The sequence below is a fragment of the Lissotriton vulgaris genome, chromosome 5 (assembly GCF_964263255.1).
Source record: "Lissotriton vulgaris chromosome 5, aLisVul1.2, whole genome shotgun sequence".
Taxonomy (NCBI): Eukaryota; Metazoa; Chordata; class Amphibia; order Caudata; family Salamandridae; genus Lissotriton; species Lissotriton vulgaris.
In genome coordinates, this window is record NC_141693.1 from 710,592,952 (window position 1) to 710,617,217 (window position 24,266).

The 24,266-nt window shown below is 51.9% G+C and overlaps 1 protein-coding gene across 6 annotated transcripts in view; it reads right to left on the reverse strand.

The window, feature by feature from the left end:
• GBF1 (golgi brefeldin A resistant guanine nucleotide exchange factor 1) overlaps positions 1–24,266 on the reverse strand; it is a 2,509,897-nt gene that overhangs the window by 972,147 nt on the left and 1,513,484 nt on the right. For all 6 annotated transcript variants that reach the window (XM_086922141.1, XM_086922138.1, XM_086922142.1 and 3 more), the window contains exon 25: positions 13,423–13,487. In XM_086922141.1, the coding sequence (XP_086778267.1) occupies positions 13,423–13,487 (65 nt within the window). The remainder of the gene's footprint in view (positions 1–13,422; positions 13,488–24,266) is intronic.

Consider the following 24,266-nt stretch of genomic DNA (forward strand, 5'->3'; position numbering starts at 1 on the left):
AGACACTGGGGCAGCATGTCCGCTACCGTATCCAACAGAGAGTGGGTGTAACAGCCCAAAAGGCAGCTTTTGGATTCCCAGTCCGGGGGAGCAGTCAGGAATGGGGTCAGGGACGTTAGGCCTGGCTCACCAGACTCTCGGGTGGTGTGCACCGACAGAAAGCAGGGGTCGCCCGGAGCAGGGCGGTGGTATCGGGCCACGTTCCGATCCACAGGGGGCACTGTGGAGGCTTTGGACCAGGTGCCCATCAGAATGTCATGAGGGCCTCATTGCAGGCAGCAGAGGCTCCGAAGAGCTTACTGGCGGTTGAAGCACCTCGGCGAGGAGATAAGTCCTCAAGGCCGCAGCAGGCAGCTTAAGAGACAATTCTTCACCGATGCCCGGTGGAGCTGCTGGATCAGCTATAGGGGACATCGGACATGGCTCTACTCGTGTCTCTGTGGTGTCTCTTTCTTCCCCCCGCAGCACTAGAGAGACACCAGGGTTGATGGAACCTCTTTCTTCCTGGGTGGCCGATGGGGACGTGGCGGAGGTTCCCCCTCTCCTCTGGCCGTCACCTGACTCTTCCAGACCTGGGACGCGGTCTCTTAGCGCCCTGCTGCACAGGAGTGTGGAATCGATTTGAAAGCAGTGATGGACCGCTGCACGACGCTGCTGTGCTGCTCCATTGAGCCAGCTTTTCTTTTCACTGAGTTGCTCACCCTCCAAACTCAGCCACTGTCTTCCACTTCAGGGCGGGCTGTCCTAATCCCTGTGCCGACTTCCCCTGACCGGCAGGACCTGGAGTGAAACGGACCCACCTTATGGGGTAACAATGCGGGGGGCGCTACATCAGGAGCGGGCCACCTGCTGCCCTTTCATCTTCCCCGGCTGGTGCCTGCAGCTGGGGCAGCCCGTGATCGCCGGATCTGCAGCCTCCATCCGCCTGTGTGGCCCGACCACAGTGTGTGGATGGGGGCCCGTGGCCACAGCAGACGGGCAGGACAGGTTACACGACCGGGAGAGTAATTTAATTACAGCGCTCACCCCCTACATATGACGAAGCTGCTAATGCCCCTCTGAGAGAGCCAAGATAGACATCAGCTTTTTGTCGAGCATGAAAGTTGGGTGGAGACCTGGGGATTTGTTTTAACACCCCTCCAGCTAATGACATGGGTGGACTATGGTGCCCAGTACAGGAGCGTGGGAGCATTTAGACCAGGAATCCCTTGTGTGTAGCAGTGGTAAAAGGAGGTGCAAATTCTGAAGATACTCCTCCTTTTGACTGTCTGGCTCCTTTTCCCCTCTTGTTCTTCCTCCGTTGGGTCGGCTCCATGGTTTTCTTTGGACTTGGTGCTCGTAACGTTTGGACTGGAACTCGTGTGCGCCCCCGCCATTTTGGGACCCTCTCCTGTTGTCGCTCTTGCCATGGGTGCATCTTGCCATGTTGAGATGGTTTCCATTGATGCCCACTACCAAGGTCCGCCATTTTGTGGATTCTTGTCCTTTCCTTTGGTCCCTTGGATTCCATCCTGCTGACCTTCAGACATTTGTCTTACGCTGGACTGCCTTATCTCTTTCTCCCCCTCAGGTCCCCCTCTCTCTTCTCACCAATCTCAGCCTCCAACTCTTCTCCCCCACATACCGCTCTCTACTCCTTTTTATTTGAATTTTTTTTATTTCTCTTTTCAATCTGTAAATATGTGATATATAGTTGTCCAAGACGAATTGCTGGTAAAATGGAATCCTGAGAAAATCTACTATTTGTATACATATATGTATATAGAGATAACTTTAACCCCAAGTATATGTAGTAGACCTTTGTACTCACTACCATTCCTATGTGATTTTTAGAGTTTATCCATTTGTATCTCTTCCTTGAGTGACTTTACAACTTGTACATTTGTTCTATTTGTATCTCTTCTCTGTGTGACTTTACAACTTGTACATTTGCTATTTTTTTCCTGTTTGTATCTTTTATGTAACTAATGCAATCCTAAGTCCTTATGTATTGCAACTAGTTCTTTTGTAAAGCGCTCTGACACCTTCGGGTAATGTTCGCGCTATACAAAATCGCATTAAATAAATAAATATGTTGCACCCTCCTCCATAGCCACAGATGGTGAAGCCAGTGTCAGGCGAGGTATCGAGACCACTGGCATCCCACAGCTCATCTGTAAAGTCCTGGCTCAACTGGCACTGTTGTGCCTGAGGGTCCTCGGACCCCTCCCAGTCCGCCCCTTCATCCATATCCTGATAAACAGGCAAAAATGATGGAGCTGGGTCATAGACAAAGGTGTCACCCATCGACGCCGGAGAGGGCGGGGAGCAGTGCCGCTTCGACGCCGGACCCGGACTGAAACCGGAGACGACGTCGTGCGAGGACGGCACCAGGGGCCGCACCGTAGGGGTCGGCGCCAGCGGAGTAGTCGTGAGGTCAACTGGCGTCGACCGGGACCCAGGCATGGATCCCACAGGGGCCTGCGGCGTCGAGACCGAAGTCGATGATGGCGCCGGCGCCAACGGCGGGAAGTGAGTCCTCATGGCCACGAGGAAATCACATATCTCGCCCGGCGTCACAGAGAGCCCAGGGACCCAGAGGATTCGCGCGGGTGGTGCCACCCGAACCCTCGGCCGAGTATCCCGACCGGCGAGGGGAGTCGGAAGAGCAGTGTAACTTTTCGACTTCGTTTTAGAGTGTCTCGACTTACCTTATTGCGAGGAGTTCAAACCCGATGAGCAATCATGATGGATCCGGCTCCACGACCGGTCCCTCGACTTCCTCCTCGACCAGGACCTCGAGCAGCGCGGAGCCGACTGTCGGATCTCGAGGAGTTTGCAGTACCGCTCCCGCCAAGCTTTCGAGGTCAAGGCCCGACAGTCGGGGCACGAATTGTCGTTGTGGTCTGCCACAAGGCAGTAGAGACACCGGCGGTGGGGGTCGGTAACTGACATCAGTCGGAGACCGGGGTCGCACAGCTTGAAACCGGGCATCCCTACCGGCACCAGGAGTCAAAGTCGACTCGAAAAGAATAGTCAAAAGAGACCAAAAACGTGGTAAAAAAATGACTAGGGTTCTAGCTCTTCCCGGATCTGCGCTTGCTGGGGCGGAAAAAAAGAACTGACGTCAGCGCGCGAGGGTGGCGTCTAAGTGCTCCGACGGCGTCATCCCGGCGATTACAACGCCGACGGACGTGGAGCCGCAGAGGACGCCTACCGACGCGCAGGGGTACTGCTGACGAAAACTTTCCGGATCCAGTCTGACGCCTGGGGGTAATTCTAAGGTAAGGAATCTAACTAACGTGTTTCTTTTAGATACACCGGTATCATAGCCCGAATACGCCGACTCACTGTTCAGGAGGATATGCCCGAAACTGAACTGTATCCAGAACAGCCTCAATAAAAAGGAGCGACAGCGGGAGTCAGGTATGACTTCGGCACATTGATAGTGAACGCCAGCGAATGCAGGTGGTCCACCTTAGTATGGAGGTGGGAGATGACATCCTGTGCTGAGCCCACCTTCAACAGCCAGTCATGGAGAAAGGGATAGACTGGAACACCTGATCTGCACAGATGAGCTGCGACCACCGCCATCACTTTTGTGAACTCCTGAGGGGCACAGGTAAGGCCTAAGGGGAGAACAGTGAACTGAAAATGCTTGTGCGCTACTGTGAACCTTAGGTAGCATCTTTTGGCTGGCAAGACAGGAATATGGAAAAATCTGTCCTGCAAATCCAACAACACCATCCAGTCTGCATGGTCGTGGGCAGACAGGACCTGAGCGAACGTGAGCATTTTAAACTTCTCCTTGCAGACGGAATGGTTAAAAGTCCTGAGGTGTAGGATAGGACGAAGGCCCTTGTCTTTCTTGGGCACCAGAAAATAGTGGGAATAGCAACCACAGCCTACTTCTGGCGCAGGGACCCTTTCGATAGCTCCCTTGGCTAAGGGAGCTAAAACTTCTCCAAATCTAGTCAGACGCCTGGGGGTAATTCTAATGTAAGGAATCTATAACTAACTGTCTCTTTCAGATAAGACTCTTTAGTTATGGTTACCCCATGAAAAAGGGACCATGGATACCAAGGGCACTGTGACCAGGAAAGGCCTCTAACGGCTGTGTAACCCTTAGAGCCCCTGTACCTAAACACCCACACAATGCCATTGCAGGCTGTGTGTTTTGTACAGAAAAAGGTGAAGAGTCGACAGGGCACACAACTCTGTGTGCCATGCCTGCAGCCCACTGCCTGAGGAATAGGTAAGCCACCCCTCTAGCAGGGGGCACTAGCCATCAGGTGAGTGGAATGAGCCCTGTACCTCTACAGTGTCAGGTACATTCTTAGACGTTGTAAGTGTAGTAAAGCCATAAAGAGTATATGGTCTGGAAGTTGGTCATTTAGAACTCCACAGCTCCATAATAGAATTTCTAAAACCTGTGACGTTTTGGTAGCAAACTTCCCAGCACATTAAACCCACACTGATGCCAGTTGGGATTTATTGTAAAATGCACTCACATGGCATCTTAGAGATGTCCCCATAAAAACGACGAGCCCTGGTGTGGATCTTGAATGGCTGCCCACCATTTGCCACCAACTGACAGGTTTTGGACCCCTGGGGAGACATCCTTCACACTCTGTGCCCAGAAACAAAGCCCATCCTGGGCAGCGGTGTCATGCAGGCATGTCAATTTGGAAGTTGTCCCTTCCTCTTGCTGCCCCCAGCAACTGGCTCCCACCGATTTTGACCCCCACTTTGGGTGGGAGAATCGGCAGGAAAACTAAGTTAGGCGGAGAGGTGTGCCCACCTTTGCTAACCCCACCCCTAAGGTGGGTAAGGCGATGTGAAGCACACAGCTCAGTCTCCTCCATCTTGAAGATGAGGGGATTCAGCCAATTAGGGAGAGGCTCACCACCGCCTCCCACTGGAGGGTGGCATAGTAGGGGGTGTACCCACCCCAAGGAAAGGGCCTATTGGTCCCCAACCTGCACAACCCTGTAACAGCCCCTAAATTTAACACTGCCTCCTTAGATTCGAGGAAGAAAGAAGAAGGACCGAAGAGCAATACTGACCCACGAAGAAGAGGACACCAACTGCTCTAACCCCAGCCCTACCTTCCTGTCTCAACTCCGATCGGCCTACAGCGGAAACCCCGGTGTAGCCAGCAGCCCACCAGAACCTGGAGGACCTGCCAGCACTAACTCATAGACACTGTCTCCAGTGAGAACGATTTGCTCAACAAAGACTCCAAAACAGAACCATGAACCAGGCAACTCCACAGTTCTGCACCCAACGCACAAGTGGCCCAACACCACGAAAAGGTCTCCCCAGCGATCCTGACCTGGGATCTCGTGATCCCCAACCTATCTCAAGGTTAAAGCCTCAAGAAGAGGCAGCCTCCTCCCACCTTTGAGCTGCCTCATTTGACTTGCACACACTGGGGCAGAGGTCCCTAGTAACCTAACCTAGTCTCCCGTAAGCCAATCCAGATGCTGCTCCTGCTGTTATATAGCATAGGAGCAGTGCCAAGATTGGCTAGGGCTGCCAAACTCACCAATCATTACCAAGACTGGGGGCTGAAGCTTGGATTCACCCCGGCTCAGTAATGCGGGATGGAGAGACTCAGAGAGGCCTCTAGTGAGCATGTCGGGCTGGCAAGAGAAAGGCTGCAGTCCAACCCAAATTGTGCACTTGAGCACAGGGGTGCTCAGGCTACTAACAACGAGTACTGTCTTTCAATATTGTTAAGACCATCCCATTGGGATTGCAGATCATTAACTCCAGGACCTGCCTCAGCCTGACACTCGATACACAATACAGTCTGCAACCGGCCCGAAGGCTGACAGCTGCGGACAGAATCAGAATGCAAACTTTAAAATGTATAATTTACTCACAATTTATTGTGGGATCGAATGAAGGCACCGCCCTGCGGTCTCATGTCAATAAACCCTAACAAGTTTCCAGGGTCTACAACAGAATCGCTGCCAAGAGCTAGAAATAGCAGAGGGCATAGTTATCCACCCCCCCCCCAATTCTTCCGAGCTACCAAAGCAATACTACATGAACTTCCATAACCTCTTGAACCACACACAGAAGTAGCAGTTTGCTCACTATGAGGAATCCCACGGTGGCTTAGGGCTAATTTCAATTCCATACACAACCGAATACAGGGCCCGCACATCTTTTCTGTTACCACACTTTCGGAAAAAATATCAGCGAGAACCTTGATCATGGTCCCCCTCCTGACACTCAATGGTAACAAAATGTACATTTCATTTTGTGCTCTGTATACATAATGTATAATGCACAGTCTGAGAAGAATATGCACAGCTATTAATGAGATCCTGCCTGGTTTGAGTCTCATCTGCCCCATTCTGAGTGCATTAAGGACTCAGACTCAAAATAGGGCAAACAGGACGTTCATCACCTTTTGGCCAAAACCCAGCACCAGCAAAACTCTAAATCAGGCCCTTCATTTCCATTGAAAATGCTTTAAAGGAAATGTATAATGTTGGTGCTGCGTAACAAATCTGTAAGAAACTTTACAATAAAATGGCATACATTACTAAGTTTCAACAAGTCCAGTTTCTAGTAGGTGCATTTTGAAGGTGGAGTGCTAGTAAGTGGGGGTGGGAGAGTTAATAAAGTGCGTTTTTCATTTGAACTCTTGCAGGTTACTTTGCCCTCTGCTGTAGCAAAACCCACTAACTGGAATAACTCTGAATTCACCATGAAACTAGAATGTTACTCAGAAGTGGCTTTGTTCGGTTTTGGGAAATGTGTATTACAGGAAGGTGTCAAGTGTGCTTTCAAGAGTTAATCTGACAGTGACCTCTATTCAGATTAACCTTTTCGATCTGTCAATGAAACAGATCCTTGAATAATCAGAAGGTAATACATTTGAAACATAAATAAATCTGATTAAAAGAAGGAGTATTTTTTTCCATTAATTGAATGTGGGATCGGTATATCGTTAAAAGATTAGAGAATCTTACTGGTTAGCAACAACAGTATTATTTTAATCTTGCCTAGGACAAAAAAAGAAAAATATGTCAGAAGCCTGCCTTCTAAAAAAATATATACACAAACAGAGCAATCCAAGAGGCCCTCTAAAAGCATTCTTAATATTATATTGGATGATTACAACTTTCAGGCTTTCAGAATCAACAGGGGCTACTGGGAATAAAGCTAGAAGTCAATATAGGCATCAAAAATGGACACAGGAAGAGGACAACTTATATATATTTTAAATCGTATCTCATAAATAAATTCATATCTGCTTCCTAAAAATAATATGCTAATACCACACATTGTAAGAATTTAGCATGCAAAAGCAAAATACATTCATTTTAAAGTGAAGGAAACCATTCAGAACCATAAGAAAAAATAATAAGTGCTAAATCGGCATGCCATAGCAAGAAAGTGAACACAAGGTAATACCAACGAACAAGTTACTTACCTTCAGTAACGATATATCTGTAAGAAACATTAGTTAGTGTTAGATTCCTTACCTTAGAATATCCCCAGGCGTCAGTCTGGATCCGGAAACTTTTGCGTAGCAGTACCCCTGCGCGTCGGTAGGCGTCGTCTGCAGGCGTCCCCTGCGGCTCCGCGTCCGTCGTCGGCGTCGTGATGACGTCGCTGGAGTATATAGACGCCGCCTCTGCGCGCTGACGTCAGTTCTTTGTACACAGCTTTTCCGCGCCAGGAGACGCAGAGCCATGAGAGAACCAACAATGGTGCCATGTAAAACTAGGGCCCTGAAAGGGATGTCCTTAACCCTAGGTATCAGTTCGCAGAACGGGGAGGATGGGTGGGTTCGGTAAGGAATCTAACACTAACTAATGTTTCTTACAGATATATTGTTACCGAAGGTAAGTAACTTGTTCATCTGAAAGAAACACGTTAGTGTTAGATTCCTTACCTTAGAATAGATACCCCAGCAATACCAACCCCGGTGGTGGGTCTGCGAACCAATACATTCCTACACCAGAAAGTCCTGGAGGACAGAACGGCCAAAGAAGCCATCCCTCCGGACTTGACTGTCCAGGCAGTAGTGCCTCGCGAAAGTGTGCAGCGAGGCCCACGTAGCCGCCTGGCAAATGTCCTGCAAAGGGACTCCCCGGCCCAAAGCAGTAGTAGCCGCCGTGGCCCGAGTGGAATGGGCCCTCAGCCCAACAGGAGGCTCCTTTCGAGCCAAAGAGTAGCACGCTTTGATGCAGAGAACGACCCATCGAGAGATGGTCCGTTTATGGACCGCCCGTCCCTTCTTCGCACCCACGTAGCCAACAAACAGTTGGTCATCCACCCGGAACTGGCGTGTGCGATCCATATAAAATGAAAGCGCACGTTTTGGGTCCAGACGATGGAGCCGCTCTTCATCCTTTGAAGGATGCGGAGGCGGGAAGAAGGAAGGGAGGGTGATGGACTGCCCGATGTGAAAGGCCGAAACAACCTTGGGCAGGAAAGAAGGTCTAGTCCTCAGAACCACCTTGTCAGGATGAATGGACAAGAAAGGAGGTTTGACAGAAAGAGCCTGGAGCTCACTCACTCTCCTGGCAGAGGTGATGGCAACCAGGAAAGCCGTCTTTAAAGTCAGGAGACGGAGAGGGCAAGAATGAAGGGGCTTAAAGGGAGCACACATCAGAAAGGTCAGAACCAGGTTCAAATTCCACTGAGGCATCACAAACGGAACAGGTGGAAACATGTGAGTGAGGCCCTTCAAGAATCGAGTTACAATCGGGGATTTGAACAAAGAAGGCTGATCAGGAAGCCTTAAAAAGGCTGAAAGGGCAGAAAGGTAGCCCTTGATAGTGCCCAGAGCAGAGCCCTGCTGGGCAAGAGAGAGAAGAAACAGAAGAACCTCGGAAAGAGGGGCAGAGAGTGGATCCACAGCCTTTGCTGTGCACCATGCCACAAATCTGTTCCACCGACAGGCGTATACCGACTTAGTGGAGGGACGCCTGGCTGCCAGAATTACATCACAGACTTCAGGAGGCAAGTCAAATGGCCTCAACTGCCGCCGCTCAATCTCCAAGCATGGAGGTGGAGACTGGACAGGTTCGGGTGGAGATCCGTCCCCTGCTGCTGCGACAGAAGGTCCTCCTGAAGGGGCAGGCGGATCGGGGGACCGACTGACATGCTGAGTAGCTCGGAATATCAGTACCTTCGAGCCCAGTCCGGGGCCACAAGGATGACTTGGGCCCGGTCGCGCCTGATCTTCTTCAGCACTCTGGGCAGAAGTGGTATAGGCGGAAAGGCGTATAACAGACCGCAACTCCACTCGCGCCGAAAGGCGTCGCCGTGCGAGTGCCGTCTTGGAAACTCCAACGCGCAGAACTGATGACATTGCGCGTTCTCTTCTGTGGCGAATAGATCTAACCAAGGCTCTCCCCATCGCAGAAAGAGACCTTGCGCCACGTCCGAGTTCAGACGCCATTCGTGATCCATCGAGCACCGACGGCTGAGTTCGTCCGCCCTGGCGTTCAGGGAACCTGCCAGGTGTTGAACCGTCAGAGTCACGCCCTGACGTTCCAGCCATTGCCAGAGGCGCAGAGCCTCCTGGCAAAGGGTCCACGACCCCACTCCGCCCTGTTTGTTGCAGTACCACATGGCGGTGGTGTTGTCGGTGAACACCTGCACCACACTCCCGTTGACAAAGGGGAGGAATGCCTTCAGTGCTAGACGAATCGCCCGCAGCTCCAACAGGTTGATGTGGAGCCGGGACTCCGCCGGAGACCAGATGCCTCTGATCTCTGCCTCTCCCAAGTGGCCACCCCAGCCCTGGAGGGACGCGTCCGTCACGACAACGTGCTCCGGTTGGGGAAGGGAGAGGGATCTGCCTCTGACCCAATCGCGGTCCGTAAGCCACCACTGCAGTTGACTCGCAGTGCCCTCCGAGATCAAGACGTGGTCGGACAAGTTGCCCTGATGCTGGGCCCACTGAAACTTCAGGTCCCACTGCAGAGCCCGCATCCGCCACCGGGCGTGATGCACCAGAAGGATGCAGGAAGCCATCAGTCCCAGCAGCCGCAGCGTCAACCTGACCGGAACCCGGGATAGCGGCTGAAAGATGGGAATCAAAGCCTGAATATCCCGGACCCGCCGTTCCGGAGGATAAACCCGAAACTGCGCCGAGTCCAGAACCGCTCCGATGAAAAGGAGCTTTTGAGAGGGACACAGGTGTGATTTCGGCACATTGATGGAGAACCCCAGGTCGTGCAATAGGTCTGCCGTCATCTGAAGGTGGTGGACGACTGTCTGGGGCGAGCCCGCCTTCAACAACCAGTCGTCTAGGTAGGGGAAGACTGAAACCCCCAACCTGCGCAGATGGGCTGCGACCACCGCCATCACCTTTGTGAACACCCGTGGGGCGCTGGTAAGGCCGAAGGGAAGCACGATAAACTGAAAGTGCTCCTGGCCTACCGTGAACCGCAGGTAACGCCGGTGGGCCGGCAGGACGGGGATGTGAAAATAGGCGTCCTGCAAGTCCAACGCTACCATCCAGTCTTGTGGGTCTAGAGCAGCCAAGACCTGAGCTAACGTCAACATCTTGAACTTCTCCTTCCGGAGGAAGCCGTTGACGTTCCTTAGATCCAAGATAGGACGTAGGCCCCCCTTGTCCTTCTTGGGTACCAGAAAGTAGTGGGAATAGCAACCACGCCCTACTTCTGGCCCAGGAACGCGCTCGATGGCCCCCTTGGCCAAGAGGGCCGTAACTTCCTCCTGCAGAAGTGTCAAGTGGTCCCGCGACACACGGTGGTTCTGCGGTGGCATGGCTGGAGGAGTGGTCTCGAAGGGGAGGGAGTAGCCCCTTCGGACGATTTGCAGCACCCACCTGTCCGAAGTGATCGTGCGCCAGTGAGCGTGGTGATGGCGAACCCTGCCACCCACTGGCGTCACATGGGGCCGAAAGCACGGACTAGGAGGATTTTGAGGCAGATGCTGCGGGGGGAGGTGTGGCCTGACCCCGCCGTTGTCCCCGACCGCCACCACGGCGGTTTCCACGGCCGCCACCGCGTTGAAAGGATTGTTGCGGCGCGTGGCTGGCAGCACGTGTGGTGGCGCCCCTTCCTTGGCCACGAAAGGGACGAAACGAACCCGGTTGCTGACGCTGGGTCGAGAGACCCAAGGACTTGGCCGTGACCCTGGAGTCCTTGAAGCGTTCCAGCGCGTGGTCAGCCTGGTCACCGAACAGGTGACAGCCATCGAACGGCATGTCCATCAATGTATTCTGGACATCTGCCGAAAGGTTGGCGGATCTCAGCCAGGCGTGGCGACGAATCGCCACCGTCGTTGACATAGCTCTGCCCAGCGAGTCGGTCGTATCAAGACCACACCGTATCGAATATTTAGCTGCATCTCGGCCCTCAGGCACAGCCTGACCGAGTTTTGCCCGCACCTCCATGGGGCATTCTGGCAGCAGTTCCGCGACCGTATCCCACACAGAGTGGGTGTAGCGGCCCAAGAGGCAAGCGGTGTTGCAAGACCGCAGGCCCAAACTAATGGACGAGAAGACCTTCTTGCCAAACTGGTCATACCTCTTGGATTCCCGGTCGGGCGGGGCCGACGGGAATGCGGACTGGGAGGTCGAGGCCTGGATCACCAGACTCTCAGGAGTGGGGTGGGTAGACAGGAACTTGGGGTCGTCCGGACAAGGACGGTGGCGCCTGGCCACGTTCCGATCAACAGGCGCACCTGAAGCGGGCCTGGACCACGTGCCCAACAGAACGTCTGACAAGGCTTCATTAAACGGCAGCAGTGGCGCCTGTGGGCATGACTGCGGTTTGAAGACCTCAGTGAGGATGTTAGGCCTCACGGCCGCGACGGGGAGCTCAAGGTGTAAGGCCTTGGCAGCCCTCATCAGCACCACTGAATATGCAGCTCCCTCCACCGATGCCACGGAAGGAGGAGAGATCAAACCAGGGTTAGGAGAGTCGTCCAGACCACTGGCATCCCCCAAGTCACCTGTCCAGTCCGGGTCATACTGGCACTCGCGTGACAGAGGGTCCTCGGACCCCTCCCAACCTTCACCGAACTCTTCATCCTCTCCGTATTCGGAGTCAACGATGTAGACCGGCTCCTCGGGGTTCATGGGCCCCACCGGCGCCGAGCCTGGCGTCGAGCGACGCCGGTCCGACTCCGCGTCCGGCGTCGGGGAAGGTAAGGGGACGGCGCCGCCCGGAGCCGGCGTCGGAGCCCCGTTGCCGGCCGGAGCCGGCACCGGAGAACCGGCGCCGCGCGGGGACGGCGTCGGGGGTAACCCCGATGGTAACGGCGCCGGAGAGGCCGGAAGACCAGCCGGCGCCGGTCCCGAAGGCCCTTGCGGCGCCGGGGTCGGAGCCGTCGACGGCGCCGGGGCCGGAGCACCCGACGGCGCCGAGGCAGGGACACCCGAACCGCTAGGGCCCCCAGACGGTGGCACTGGGCCCGAAGGCGCCGTAGGCCCCGTCGGAGAACCGAGCGCTCTCATGGCCATGAGGAACGCCTCGATCTCCTCAGGCGTCGCGCCGTGCCCAGGGACCGGAGGGTATGAGGCAGGCCGCGCCGGCGACTCTCGCGGAGCCGCGGGGTTGGGGTCACCCGAGCCCCCGGCCGCATCGCGCGAGCGTCGGGGGGAGTCGGGGGTACGATGACGATGCCCCGACTTCTTGTGCTTCTTACCTGATGAGCCTGACGAGTGGTGTCGACTTCCGGAACGCTCGGCGCGGCTCCGCGACCGCTCCCTCGAACGCTCTCTCGACCTCCGGCCGGACCGGGACCGCTCCCGGTCCCGACGTGGGGCCGACACCCGGAGCTCCAGTAGCTTGCGGGACCGCTCCCGCCTAGCCTTGTTGGTGAGGGCCCGGCAGTCGACGCAGGAGTCCACGTCGTGGTCAGGGCCCAGACACCGGAGACAGAGGCGGTGATGGTCCGTGACCGACATCGTGCGCTCACAGTCATCACAGTGCTTGAACCCAGGCATCCTATCAGGCACAAAGAGTGAAATAACAATTCGAAAAACTTGGTCAAAAGACCGGAGTACTGCTCTTCAGATCTGCGTCCACTGGCGCGGAAAAAAGAAGAACTGACGTCAGCGCGCGGAGACGGCGTCTATATACTCCAGCGACGTCATCACGGCGCACGACGCCGACGACGGACCCGCAGGGGACGCCTGCAGACGATGCCTACCGACGCGCAGGGGTACTGCTACGCAAAAGTTTCCGGATCCAGACTGACGCCTGGGGATATTCTAAGGTAAGGAATCTAACACTAACGTGTTTCTTTCAGATAATTATTGTAGAGAAAACTTTGATGTGTTTCAAACAGTAAGCTCTGTGGAAGGCCACAAAAAAAGAGTGAACATTACTAAAATGCATAAGTCCAATAGAAGTAGAGACAAAAACCTCAACATGTCTAACACTAAAAAGCTGGAATTACATTAGCACGTAATAGGACACAAATACCTACCGGCTGGCAGGCGTTTCCTCGCGCTGGAGCGAGATTTTGCCATTAGGATCGACAAAATCTTCGACCTAAAAAAACAATAGGTTCAGTGAATCTTCAGCAGTAACTCATTCCAAAAGATCTTTTATGGTTACCTCTTTTACGAGTTCGAAAAATCTTTATTTCGATCACAGGATCATAAAAGATATACATAACATCACAAAATAATTCATTTTACAATTTAAAAACGCATTAAACAACAGTAGTGATCAAAATTAATTGGGGTATGCTGAGAGTCAAGTCTATCCTGAATCGCCAAGTCTCTTAATATAGCGGTTTCGGGCATACCACATTGAAGTTAAAAATTTAGATAGTGCAAATACGGTAGTTGGGGCCAAATCTGTCTTTAAAACTCTATAAGCGGGTAAAAAAGTTCTGAATCCCATGTTTTTAAGCAAAGGAACGAGCCAGTATTTCCTACTCCTCTCATAGGCTCGGCAGAAAAAGATCACATGTACATCATTCACCTTTGTATGAGCACATGCGGGACAATTTTCTTTAGGGGAGCGGCAAGACCATGTTGCTGTGAAAGATGCCAGGGGGAGGGTCCCATATCTCCATTGGAGGAATAGTTTCCTAGTTTGTACCGAAGTCATAGCATCTAGGACACTTTCCAATTGATAGGAGTCTTTGCTTTTTATGAACTGATTGGTCAGAGATCCATCACGGGTGCCATCAACAGTTTGTGAGAGCATTTGGTCGTAGTAGGCTCTCGATAGCACCTTTCTGGGGGTCCTATTACTTGTATTTACTGGATCTAACCATAGTTCAGGGAGTCCAATTGTCTCAAAAGTTCTCTTAATGTAGTTAAGCCAAGGTGTTCTTGTGGCATTCGGCAACAGTAGGAATTCCTGTAGCTCAGCTCTGTAAGTGGAAAGGTCTGGGCTGCTCCATAGGCGTCTCCAAAATGCTAGAGGTTTGAGCCCCAGCTCCTCAGTTATGGGCCGAAGGCCCATATCCTGCCTGAGAGGGAGAATTGGAGTACTCTGCGGAAGAGCAGTAATCTGCCTCAGAAACTTATTCTCAGTTGTCAATAGTTTTGGTGATGGAATGTGACCCCACAACTCGCCCCCATATGTGACACCCCCCCGGGCCTGTGCCTTGTAAATTTGAATAACAGGGGTGAGTGGCCGGTAGGGTGATTTATTCGCTAATCTCATAGTACCACCTGCCAACTGTGCCAGTTTGATATTTGCTTTTAACTGGTGTGCCGACCACGTTAGGTTTTCATTAAGGGTAATCCCCAGGTATTCGATTGTGTGGACCCGTTCCAATTGGACTGTACCTAGGATGGGGGGTGGGCGGTTAAGGGGTTTGGGGTTGAGAATCATGTATTTGGTTTTCTGAGGGTTGATTTCGAGTCCCCTTTCTGTGCAGAACTCCAGAAAACAGTCCAAGACTCGTTGTATGCCCATCGGGGATTTAGACAGCAGCAGGGTGTCATCCGCAAACATGATTGCAGGCACCCTGCTGCCGGTCAGTTTTGGGGCATCAGTGTTGGGAATCCTGTCCAGATGAGCGATTACCCCGTTCACAAAGAGGCAGAACAGGGTCGGTGCAAGCACACAACCCTGTCTTACCCCTCTGCGAACGGGGAACCTTCCGGTTAGATTGCCACCTCTACCGCACCTAACGCGCGTGTAGTTGTTATGGTGTAGTCTCATCAGGATTGCCAAGATGTTTCCCGGGACATTCATCTCCTCCATAACCTGCCATAATTTTGCTCTTGGGACCAAATCAAAGGCAAGTCCACGAAAACTGTGTTCAAGGTGCCGCCCTTGATTAATGCTGTCTTCCAATATAATAGGTTCAGCCTAAAGATTTGGTCGATTGTGGACACCCCTTGCCTGAATCCCGCCTGGTAGGGAGTCAAGATATCCCTCTCCTCCATCCAGTTCTGTAGCCTATCCAAGATCAGTCTTCCAAAAAGCTTTTGGGATACGTCAATAAGACTAATCGGGCGATAATTGGCTGGTAGCAGAGGGGATCCCTTTTTAAAGATAGGAACCACCTCTCCTCCCAGCCAAGTATCTGGGACCTCCATCCCCCCCAAGGTAGCATTAAATATCAACATGAGATAGGGGGCCCATATCCCTGGTTCTTGCTTAAATAGGTCGCCGGGTACCCCATCAAGACCTGGGGCTTTCCCTGTTGACAGCCCAGCTAAGGCCACCCTCACCTCTTTTTCTGTAAAAGGTTCTCCTTCAGAGTCTGGCACTATCATGTTGTGTGGTGTATTAAGAGCCCCTTCCTCTATTGAGTACAGTGACTGGAAGTGGTTCTGCCATATGCTAGGAGCTATATTAGGCTCGATTGCCGTGGATAGATCCTCCGTTCCATTGGACACTATACGCCAGAATTTACTAGAGTCTCTAATGCCAAGTGACCTTGCTAATTCCTCCCAGTATCGTTGGTCCCACTCAGCCCTGGCATTCACCAGGAGCTTCCTATAAGCCCTTCTCCAGGATTGAATTTCTTCCCTGCCTTTATTGCAGATAGCAATTTAGTTTTGGCGTCCCTGCATGTAGCATTGTACCATGTTCTCTTGGTTGTTGGACCGGTTTTTCCCCCCCGTTTTGAAAACAGGTCCAGCTCCAAAGTACTAATTAAGTCTACATGAATCTGTCCCAACTTTTCTCTCTTTTCCCCTTCTCCTATTTCCACCCCAGTGGAGAATGCCCTCTCTAAGAGCGGGGTAATTCTGGCATACAATTTTGGTGGCTTGTCGCCACTTGTGGTCAGTTTCTCCCACCTTACTCTTCTCCGATTATTTTCCAAGAGCAGGCCTGACTTATTATTGCTAAGAGCGCGGGCTATATCCTCGTTGCCTGGGGGACATAATCGAGCTCCAGGGCATTGTGGTCACTATCCCATCTCTCAGTAACCTTAAAGTCAATGACTTGTGACCACAGTGGTAATTTAACGAGAATATAGTCAAGTCGCGATTCGCTGCCAGATTTGTTATAGGTGTGTTTACTTGGCATGTCTGATTTACAGCGCCCATTGCAGGCTCTTAGACCTTGGTTTAAAGTAAGGGCAGTTATCTGCAGGGCGAGGGGAGTCCAAGCTCTAGGTGGGGGCGCCACCGTGGCGGGGACTAGCCATCGTGAATCTTCCTCAAAGGAGGGTTCATCGCGAAGGCCTAATAGTGGCTCATAGTGTGAATTTAGGTCAGCTCCCACCATGTAGTGAAGTTCCCCTGGGATACCAACTAGAAAAGCCGAGAGTTCCTCTATAGTGGTGGATTCTTGTGACGTGAGTACAGGTCTCGAATACACATTTACTATCACCAATTTCGTGGAGTTTGGTCACTCTAGGAGGACAGCTAAAATGTTGTCAGAATCTGTCGCCATACAGCTAGCAAGGCAGCCCAGATCTGATGCTACCCAAGTTGCCAATCCTCCGGATGGTCTATCCCGTCCCCCCCACTTAGCTGGTTTAGAGAGTACTGCATAACCCTGCGATGTGAGTTCTTCACGAGCCCAGGTCTCCTGGAAAAGACATACACTCTTTGAATTAAATAAGGAAACCCACTCCAGATTATCGATTTTATTGGCCAACCCAGCAACATTCCATGAAATCAAGGTCATGGATTGGGGTTTGATAGGAGGTGACCCTATATTAGGGGCGTTGGAACCGTTAGTCTCATGGGTGTCCATCGGGAGAGGGGACAGTTGCCCCTGGACCGAGCCATTACTGGGATTAGTCTCCGGTATGTTCACTGCGGAAGGCTCTGGAACTTGGTGAGGTGTTAGTTCACTTTGTACCCCTGTGGGTTGCGTTTGTTCCAGGGGTGTACTATTCCCTGTCCGATTGAATGGAAAGGACTCTCTTCCCCGTGACTTAGATTGTCAATCAACCATTTTGAGACTGCTATATCTGTTGTAAGTTGAAAAGTGGGCTGGGTAGCGCATTCTGTGGGGCCCCGGAACTCCTCTCATAATTCCCCCCCCCCCCCCCCTCCACCCCTCCTCCCGACTTTGTGCTACTGTGGAATTTTAGTTTGCGAGCTAAACATCATCTGCGCCAGCTTGTCACCCACGTACGACGTGCACGACAGCCATTTTAGGTATCATGGTCTCCCTGTCCACGATCGATCGCCAGCGCGCCCCTCTGACCCAGCAAGCATCCTCCGCGCACCCTGGCTCCCCCTCCCTCCCCCTCATGAGCATAACCCTTCTGCATGACCCTGTCCTTGGGAGTCACGCCTGCGCCTGACCAGCATCTCCTCTCCTCCCATGAATGCCCCTCTGTTGATAAACCTTCCCTCCGCGCTCGATTGTCCACGCGGCATGAATACCACTCCTTTGATGACCCCTTCCCCCGTGTCCAGCTGTCCACACATGTCCGAGGCCATCGCCTAAGCCGGGAGATATCATTTACTGCCCCTTATTGTATGAAGTCGATCTTCTTCAAAGGACCCTCTATTGATCAAGGCCTCCCCACCCCCTGGGATATGATCAGGCGCACACATCCTAAGACTCGGCGGAATACTCAGCTGCGTGATGACCCCCTCCTCTTATCAGCAGGTTGAGGACCTCTATTGTGGAGGTATATGGGGGTGGGATTGACACGAGGATTACGGGGATGTCTTTTTCCTTACTTCACAATGTTCTGATTGTAATAAAGAAAGGTCACATGCCATAAACCAGTGTATAAGAGGCCAGGCCTCCGAGAGGCTGTTAGAGCACCTCGAGACGATACCTTGTTGTCTGATCTGATGTGTTCTGCTCCGTCGGAATAAAACTTCTGTTTCCTGCCTTCTGGTCTCCGGCGCCTGCCTCATTGCTTGGTAATTTGAATGGTACAAAGGCGGTTAGCGCCGGGCAAATCTTGAAAAAGGTCATAGCCCTACCTTTTTCCACAATTGGCGTCCCAAAGCGTGGGGCCCATCAGCGACACGTGGATCCAGTGGGAGAGGTCCCGACGACAGAGTGAACGACTGCAACGATCGGGAGAGCTCGTGTCCGATAGACCCTCGTCTGACAGCCGATCATCCGACCTTCACTAGTTCCGAACAGACCTCTCTCGAGTGATCTACGGTCCTGACTGGGAACCATCAGGAGTGCCACGAACGTCACGAAGAAGAGAGGACGATCGGGCGCTGGATTCGGAAGACAGGAAACCGTCCATGCGGTCCGGGTAAGGTCGTGTAAACACGACAAATTGAGAAATGATTGTTTGGTTTGGATAATACTAGTATTACGCTTTGTTGATCCCTCTGGAGATTCACCGTCTGCAAACGGAGAAAACAACAGGCTCTCTCTTTGCAAACAGTGAAGGATAGGTAACGCAGACTTTTGTCCCCATTGTAATCCGTCGTGCCTATCTTCCTCCCCCACTGTTTTCCCGAACTGTCGTTCGTGGATTGTTGTCTGGAGATTCTTTGTCTGCAAACAGGGAAGAACAAGGTCTCTCTTTGCAGGTAGAGAAAGAGTGGGTAACGCAAAACTTTAACACGTCGTACCCACTTATTCTCCCCATTGATTGTTTGATTGACCGTACATTAAGTGTTCGGTATTGGTTCTTTTGAGGTATTCACGGCCTACAAACAACGTAGAATAGAAATATTCTGTCTAGTCTTTGTCCGCCGTGATAAGATAGGTAGTGCAGACCTTTGTCCCCGTTGTAACCCGTCATGCCTATCTTCTCCCCACTGATTGGTAGCCTGTACAGCCCGGACCGCTTATTAGAGATGAACCATCCAGCTCCACTGGAAGGCACCCCTAATAAGGACATGTTCACTAAGAATGGACTAGTCGCTATAGCTTATACTAAGCTATGGCATAAATATACAAAGAAGAACACTGAAAGTCAGTGGCCACTGATAGGTTCCCTTGATGAAAATAAAATAAAAACATTGGAAATAGCGCTCCAGAAAAATAAGACCGCGCCCAATATGCTCGATAGTATAGGCATGTGGCGCAAAGAAACGGAACAACGAAAGAAAAGAGAAGAAGCAAAAATAGGGAAAGAATTACGAAAGGCAGCCCACCTAGCCGCTAAGCAACTAGAAGAAGAAATACAAGAAAGAAAAGAAGCTGCACAAAACCAAGAATCAGGGTCGACAGGTCAATGCCCTATTAGGACCCCCTCTGCGCTCTACCCCGAATTGCCCTCCAAACAACGGACGAACGATGAGTTACTACTAGGTCCCCCAATCATCTATATGCCCCCTCCATATGCCCCCTGCCAACAAAGCTTGCAAGCCCCAAGTGCGAGCGAAAGCGGCCTTAGCGCTAGTGCACCAGCCCTCACGGCCTCCGCACCAGCCACATTAACAACATCGCCAGATGGCCCCGAGCCTAGCAAGCAACCACCAGCCAGACCAAATAGGTTGAGCAAAGATGAACGGGATGGGATTGACAAAATATCAAAGACATTAGTAGAACGAAGGGAGAGCGAAGAATACACAATGAACATGTATAACTCACATGCCGACAGCCATAGACGGCATTTCATTTTGCGATTCAGCTACCACACCCTGAACGCATATGAGGATAGGTATCAGAGTAAGGGCCCCGCTAACCTGACAACGCTATATAGAAAGGTTGATGTTGGAGATGGGACTGAATGTGAGGCGACGGAGCTCTTCATGCAGATGCTTGAGGTCTTCCGCCACCTCACGGAACAAAAACCAGAAGCCAAGGTTACAGTCCCTGAAACGACCTCAGTAGAAGTAGCCAATACTATGATGCCCACCAGAGAAGCGGCCCCTTACTGGATCCCGCCACGTGGCCAGGGAACAAGCGATGATATTAATCATGCAGATGCAAAAGGGAGGGTTGTGTACAATTGGGTTTACCAACCATGGGACCGACAAGATATCCTAACCTTTAAACAAACTCTGCCCGATTTAAGAAAGAACCCGACAGCATTCTATACCGAATTAGGCACAGCCTTGGGTTCGACGATAATGACCTTAGCGGACATTGACTTGTTTTTCGGGTTATGCCTGCCAGCTGACGTGTGGAAGCAAACCCGGAAGGCTGACCACACGGATCTGTTTGGACATACCTGGGACCAACTCAGTAAACTAGATAGACAGCGAGAGCCTGGAAGGAAACCAGTAAAGGACATATTAGAACTCCCAGACAAATTAGTTCAGAAGTTAAAGACACTGATCCCAGAGAAAAAGGTAGATTGGTCGATAGTCACGGCCTGTCGACAGAAACCCCAGGAAGATGTGTCAGAATACTTCTCCCGATTCGAGACAGTGTTCTCCGACTACAGTGGCCAAGACATGACCACCGCAACCGGACAGCACCTGTTTGTACAAAATTATGTAAAGGGCCTATCACAAGAGGTCTCCCAAAAACTGCAGACAAGTGAGAGTAGTTGGGGGGCCTCCAAACCCGCAGCTATCCTTCAGATGGCTCAGTATTACGAGCACCAAAAGAATGAGAATGATAGGGCGTCCGAGAAAAAGAAGAAAGATTTAAAAGAAAGGGTAATGATAGCCCAGATACAAGGTATAGCGGCAGGACGGGAACACCAAAGGGGGAACTACCAATTGACCACCCCCAGAAATCTACCTCCTAAAGATCACACCCCAACACCCCACACTGGACGTAGAGACATTAGCAATGACCAATGCGCCTTCTGCAAAGGATTCGGCCATTGGAAATCCCAGTGTCCGGTTCTGCTAGAGATGAATAGAAATAGGGACCCCAGGGATGTGGCAGGTGGTCCGAGAAATAGAGTACAAGGACGAGGGCACACAAACGACACCAACAATGACAGATCAGGGAGATTGAACACATTTGACCGCCCCCGACAGAACCAATATCAACTGTCCGATGGTGAGAATGCCCCTGATTTTGCATAGGACTGCCAGGGGCAAGGGAGGGATCCAGTCGAGCTCTGTGTTGACCAGCAAGGTCCTTACGTCACTGCTAAGGTCCTGGGTACAGAGTCTCCATTCTTGGTAGACACTGGGGCGACACGTAGTGTGTTATCAAAACGACTGATTCCAAGGGCACCCTTGTCTGGCTCACACATTACATCGATAGGTTTCGATGGAACACCCTCCACTAATCCCCTGTCCGTACCTATCACCTTTGACCTAGAAAACAACACCACTGACGCGACATTTCTGCTCTCCTCCAACTCCCCTGACGCCATTATGGGCATTTACTTACTGAAACATTTTCGAGCTACCATTAGGTGTTCCCCAGATGGAATCCGAGTCATCCTGTACGACAACCCAGACATACCCAAATCCTGCCCTGCACGGCACATGTGCTCCATAACTGATGCTGACCTGTCCTTGCTTGATACCCTGCCTCCGTACCTATGGGCCAAAAATGACTCTGATGTGGGACGAATGATGATTGACCCCATTCATATAACTGTAAGACAGGACGCTATGCTCCCGAAACTCCCACAATATCGGATATCCCCCGAGGGCGAGAAGGCACTGGTAGCAATCATTCAATCTCTGGTGGATGCGGGAGTGGTTGAAGAGGTGGTTAGCAACGTCTGCAACAGCCCAATCCTACCTATTGTTAAGAAGCAAGGCGAAGGAGATGAGAAAGCATACCGCTTCATCATCGACCTGCGAGAAATTAACAAAGTGGTTGTACCCCAATACCCCGTAGTCTCCGATATCACCACCATTCTGACCCTCATCCCGTCCACTGCCACCACCTTCACTGTTATCGACCTTAAGAATGCGTTTTTCTCTATCCCCATCCATCCAGACAGCCGTTATCTCTTCGGCTTCACTTTAAAATCCCGCTCGTACCGATTTTGTAGAGCTCCCCAGGGGTACACTGAAAGCCCCAGCATTTACAGCCAGGCCCTCAAAAGACAGCTGGATGCCTCCCAGCTACCAGATGGAGTGGTGTTGATCCAATATGTCGATGATATCCTTTTGGCGGCCGACACCACCCCCCTCGCAACCACAGCCTCTGTCCAACTCCTACACTTTCTTGCAGAAAATGGCCATAAAGTTTCCAAAAAGAAATTGCAGTTCTGCCAGCCACAAGTGACATACCTAGGCCATCTCCTGTCCAAAGAAGGGAGGAAACTTACACCTGACCGAATCCAAACCATCCTAGACACCCCCGTCCCAAAAACACAAAAGCAAGTCCGCTCTTTGGTTGGCCTAACCTCTTTTTGCAGACAGTGGTTACCTAATTACAGCCTCATTGTGAAACCACTACTTGCCCTGTTGACCAAAGATGTCCCCTCCCCGCTTCCTTGGACCACTGAGTGTCAAGCATCCTTTAAGGAATTACGGGATGCACTCTGTTCAGCACCCGTCCTAGGAACCCCGGATTACTCCAAACCCTTCTCCCTCTTCACCCACGAAAGGGAGGGGTGTGCATTGTCTGTCCTAACTCAATCAATTGGTCCTAAGCAGCGCCCTTGTGCCTACTTCTCCGCAACTCTTGATCCTGTAGCAAGAGCTTTGCCTGCCTGCCTTCGAGCAGTAGCTGCCGCTGCTGTCTCTATCCGCCAGAGCGAAGGAATAGTACTTTCAAACTCCCTCACCGTGTTAGTACCCCATGCTGTCGACACCCTTCTGAACCAAACCAAGACTCAACATTTGACTAGCGCACGACTGACAGGGTACGAATTGACGCTACTTGCACCCCACATCACACTAAAGAGATGCACGACTTTGAACCCTGCCACATTACTGCCCCTGCCTGAAAATGACCCGACGTTCCTCCCATACACGACTGTGTGACCCTCACGGACGAACAAACTAGGAGTAGAGTTGACCTCCGAGACACTGCTTTCACTGACCCATATGGAGAGCTATGGGTAGACGGCTCATGCATCAAGCTCCCAGATGGCACCACTTCAGCTGCCTATGCAGTAACGACAGCCCGAACAGTAGTTGAAACAGCCTGCATCACACAACGATCTGCCCAGGCAGCAGAGCTGATAGCCCTCACACGAGCATGCATCATAGCCACAGGGACCACCGCGAACGTATATACAGACAGCCAGTATGCCTTCGGGGTGGTTCACCATTTTGGGCTCCTGTGGAGGGAGAGGGGATTCCTGACGTCCCACGGCACCCCTATCCTCCACGGAGATCTAGTCTCCGCCCTGATTGAAGCAGTTCTCCTCCCCAAACGATTAGCGGTGATCAAATGTCAGGCACACAAAAGGGTGACAGACTTAGTCGGACAAGGGAATGCACTGGCCGACATCACTGCACGAACCACAGCTGAGAATAGGACGGTGACACGCATGTATGTGACCAGGTCACAAGCAGAGAAATGGACTGACACAAGGGAAATGATCAGAGACATCCAGTCGGCCAGCACCCCTCACGAACTGACTAAATGGGCAGGGGTGGGTTTGAAGGATGATGAGGGCTGCTGGCGAACGAAGGATGCCAACAGATGGTTGCTGCCTGACTCATATCTGATCCCCATACTGACGATGGCACATTCCCCCGCACACATAGGATCTGCACCCATGATCGAACTCATTTCCAAAGTCTGGCACAACGACAAAATCCCCGACTCAGCTAGACGCCTAGTCCAGCAGTGCCTTATCTGTTTGCAACACAACCCCGGGAAAGGAACTGTGGTACCCCGGGGAGGGTTTGGGACCCCCAATCACCCCTTTGAGGTCCTTCAGATGGACTACATCCGACTAGAGAGATGCCAAAGCCTGAAGTATGTACTAGTCATCGTATGTGCCTTCAGCAAATGGGTAGAGGCCTATCCAACCCGAGACAACACTGCCATGACTACTGCCAAAGTACTACTGAAAGAATTCTTTCCTCGCTATGGCCTTTGTCGAATTTTATGGAGCGACAATGGCCCCCACTTCATAGCTGA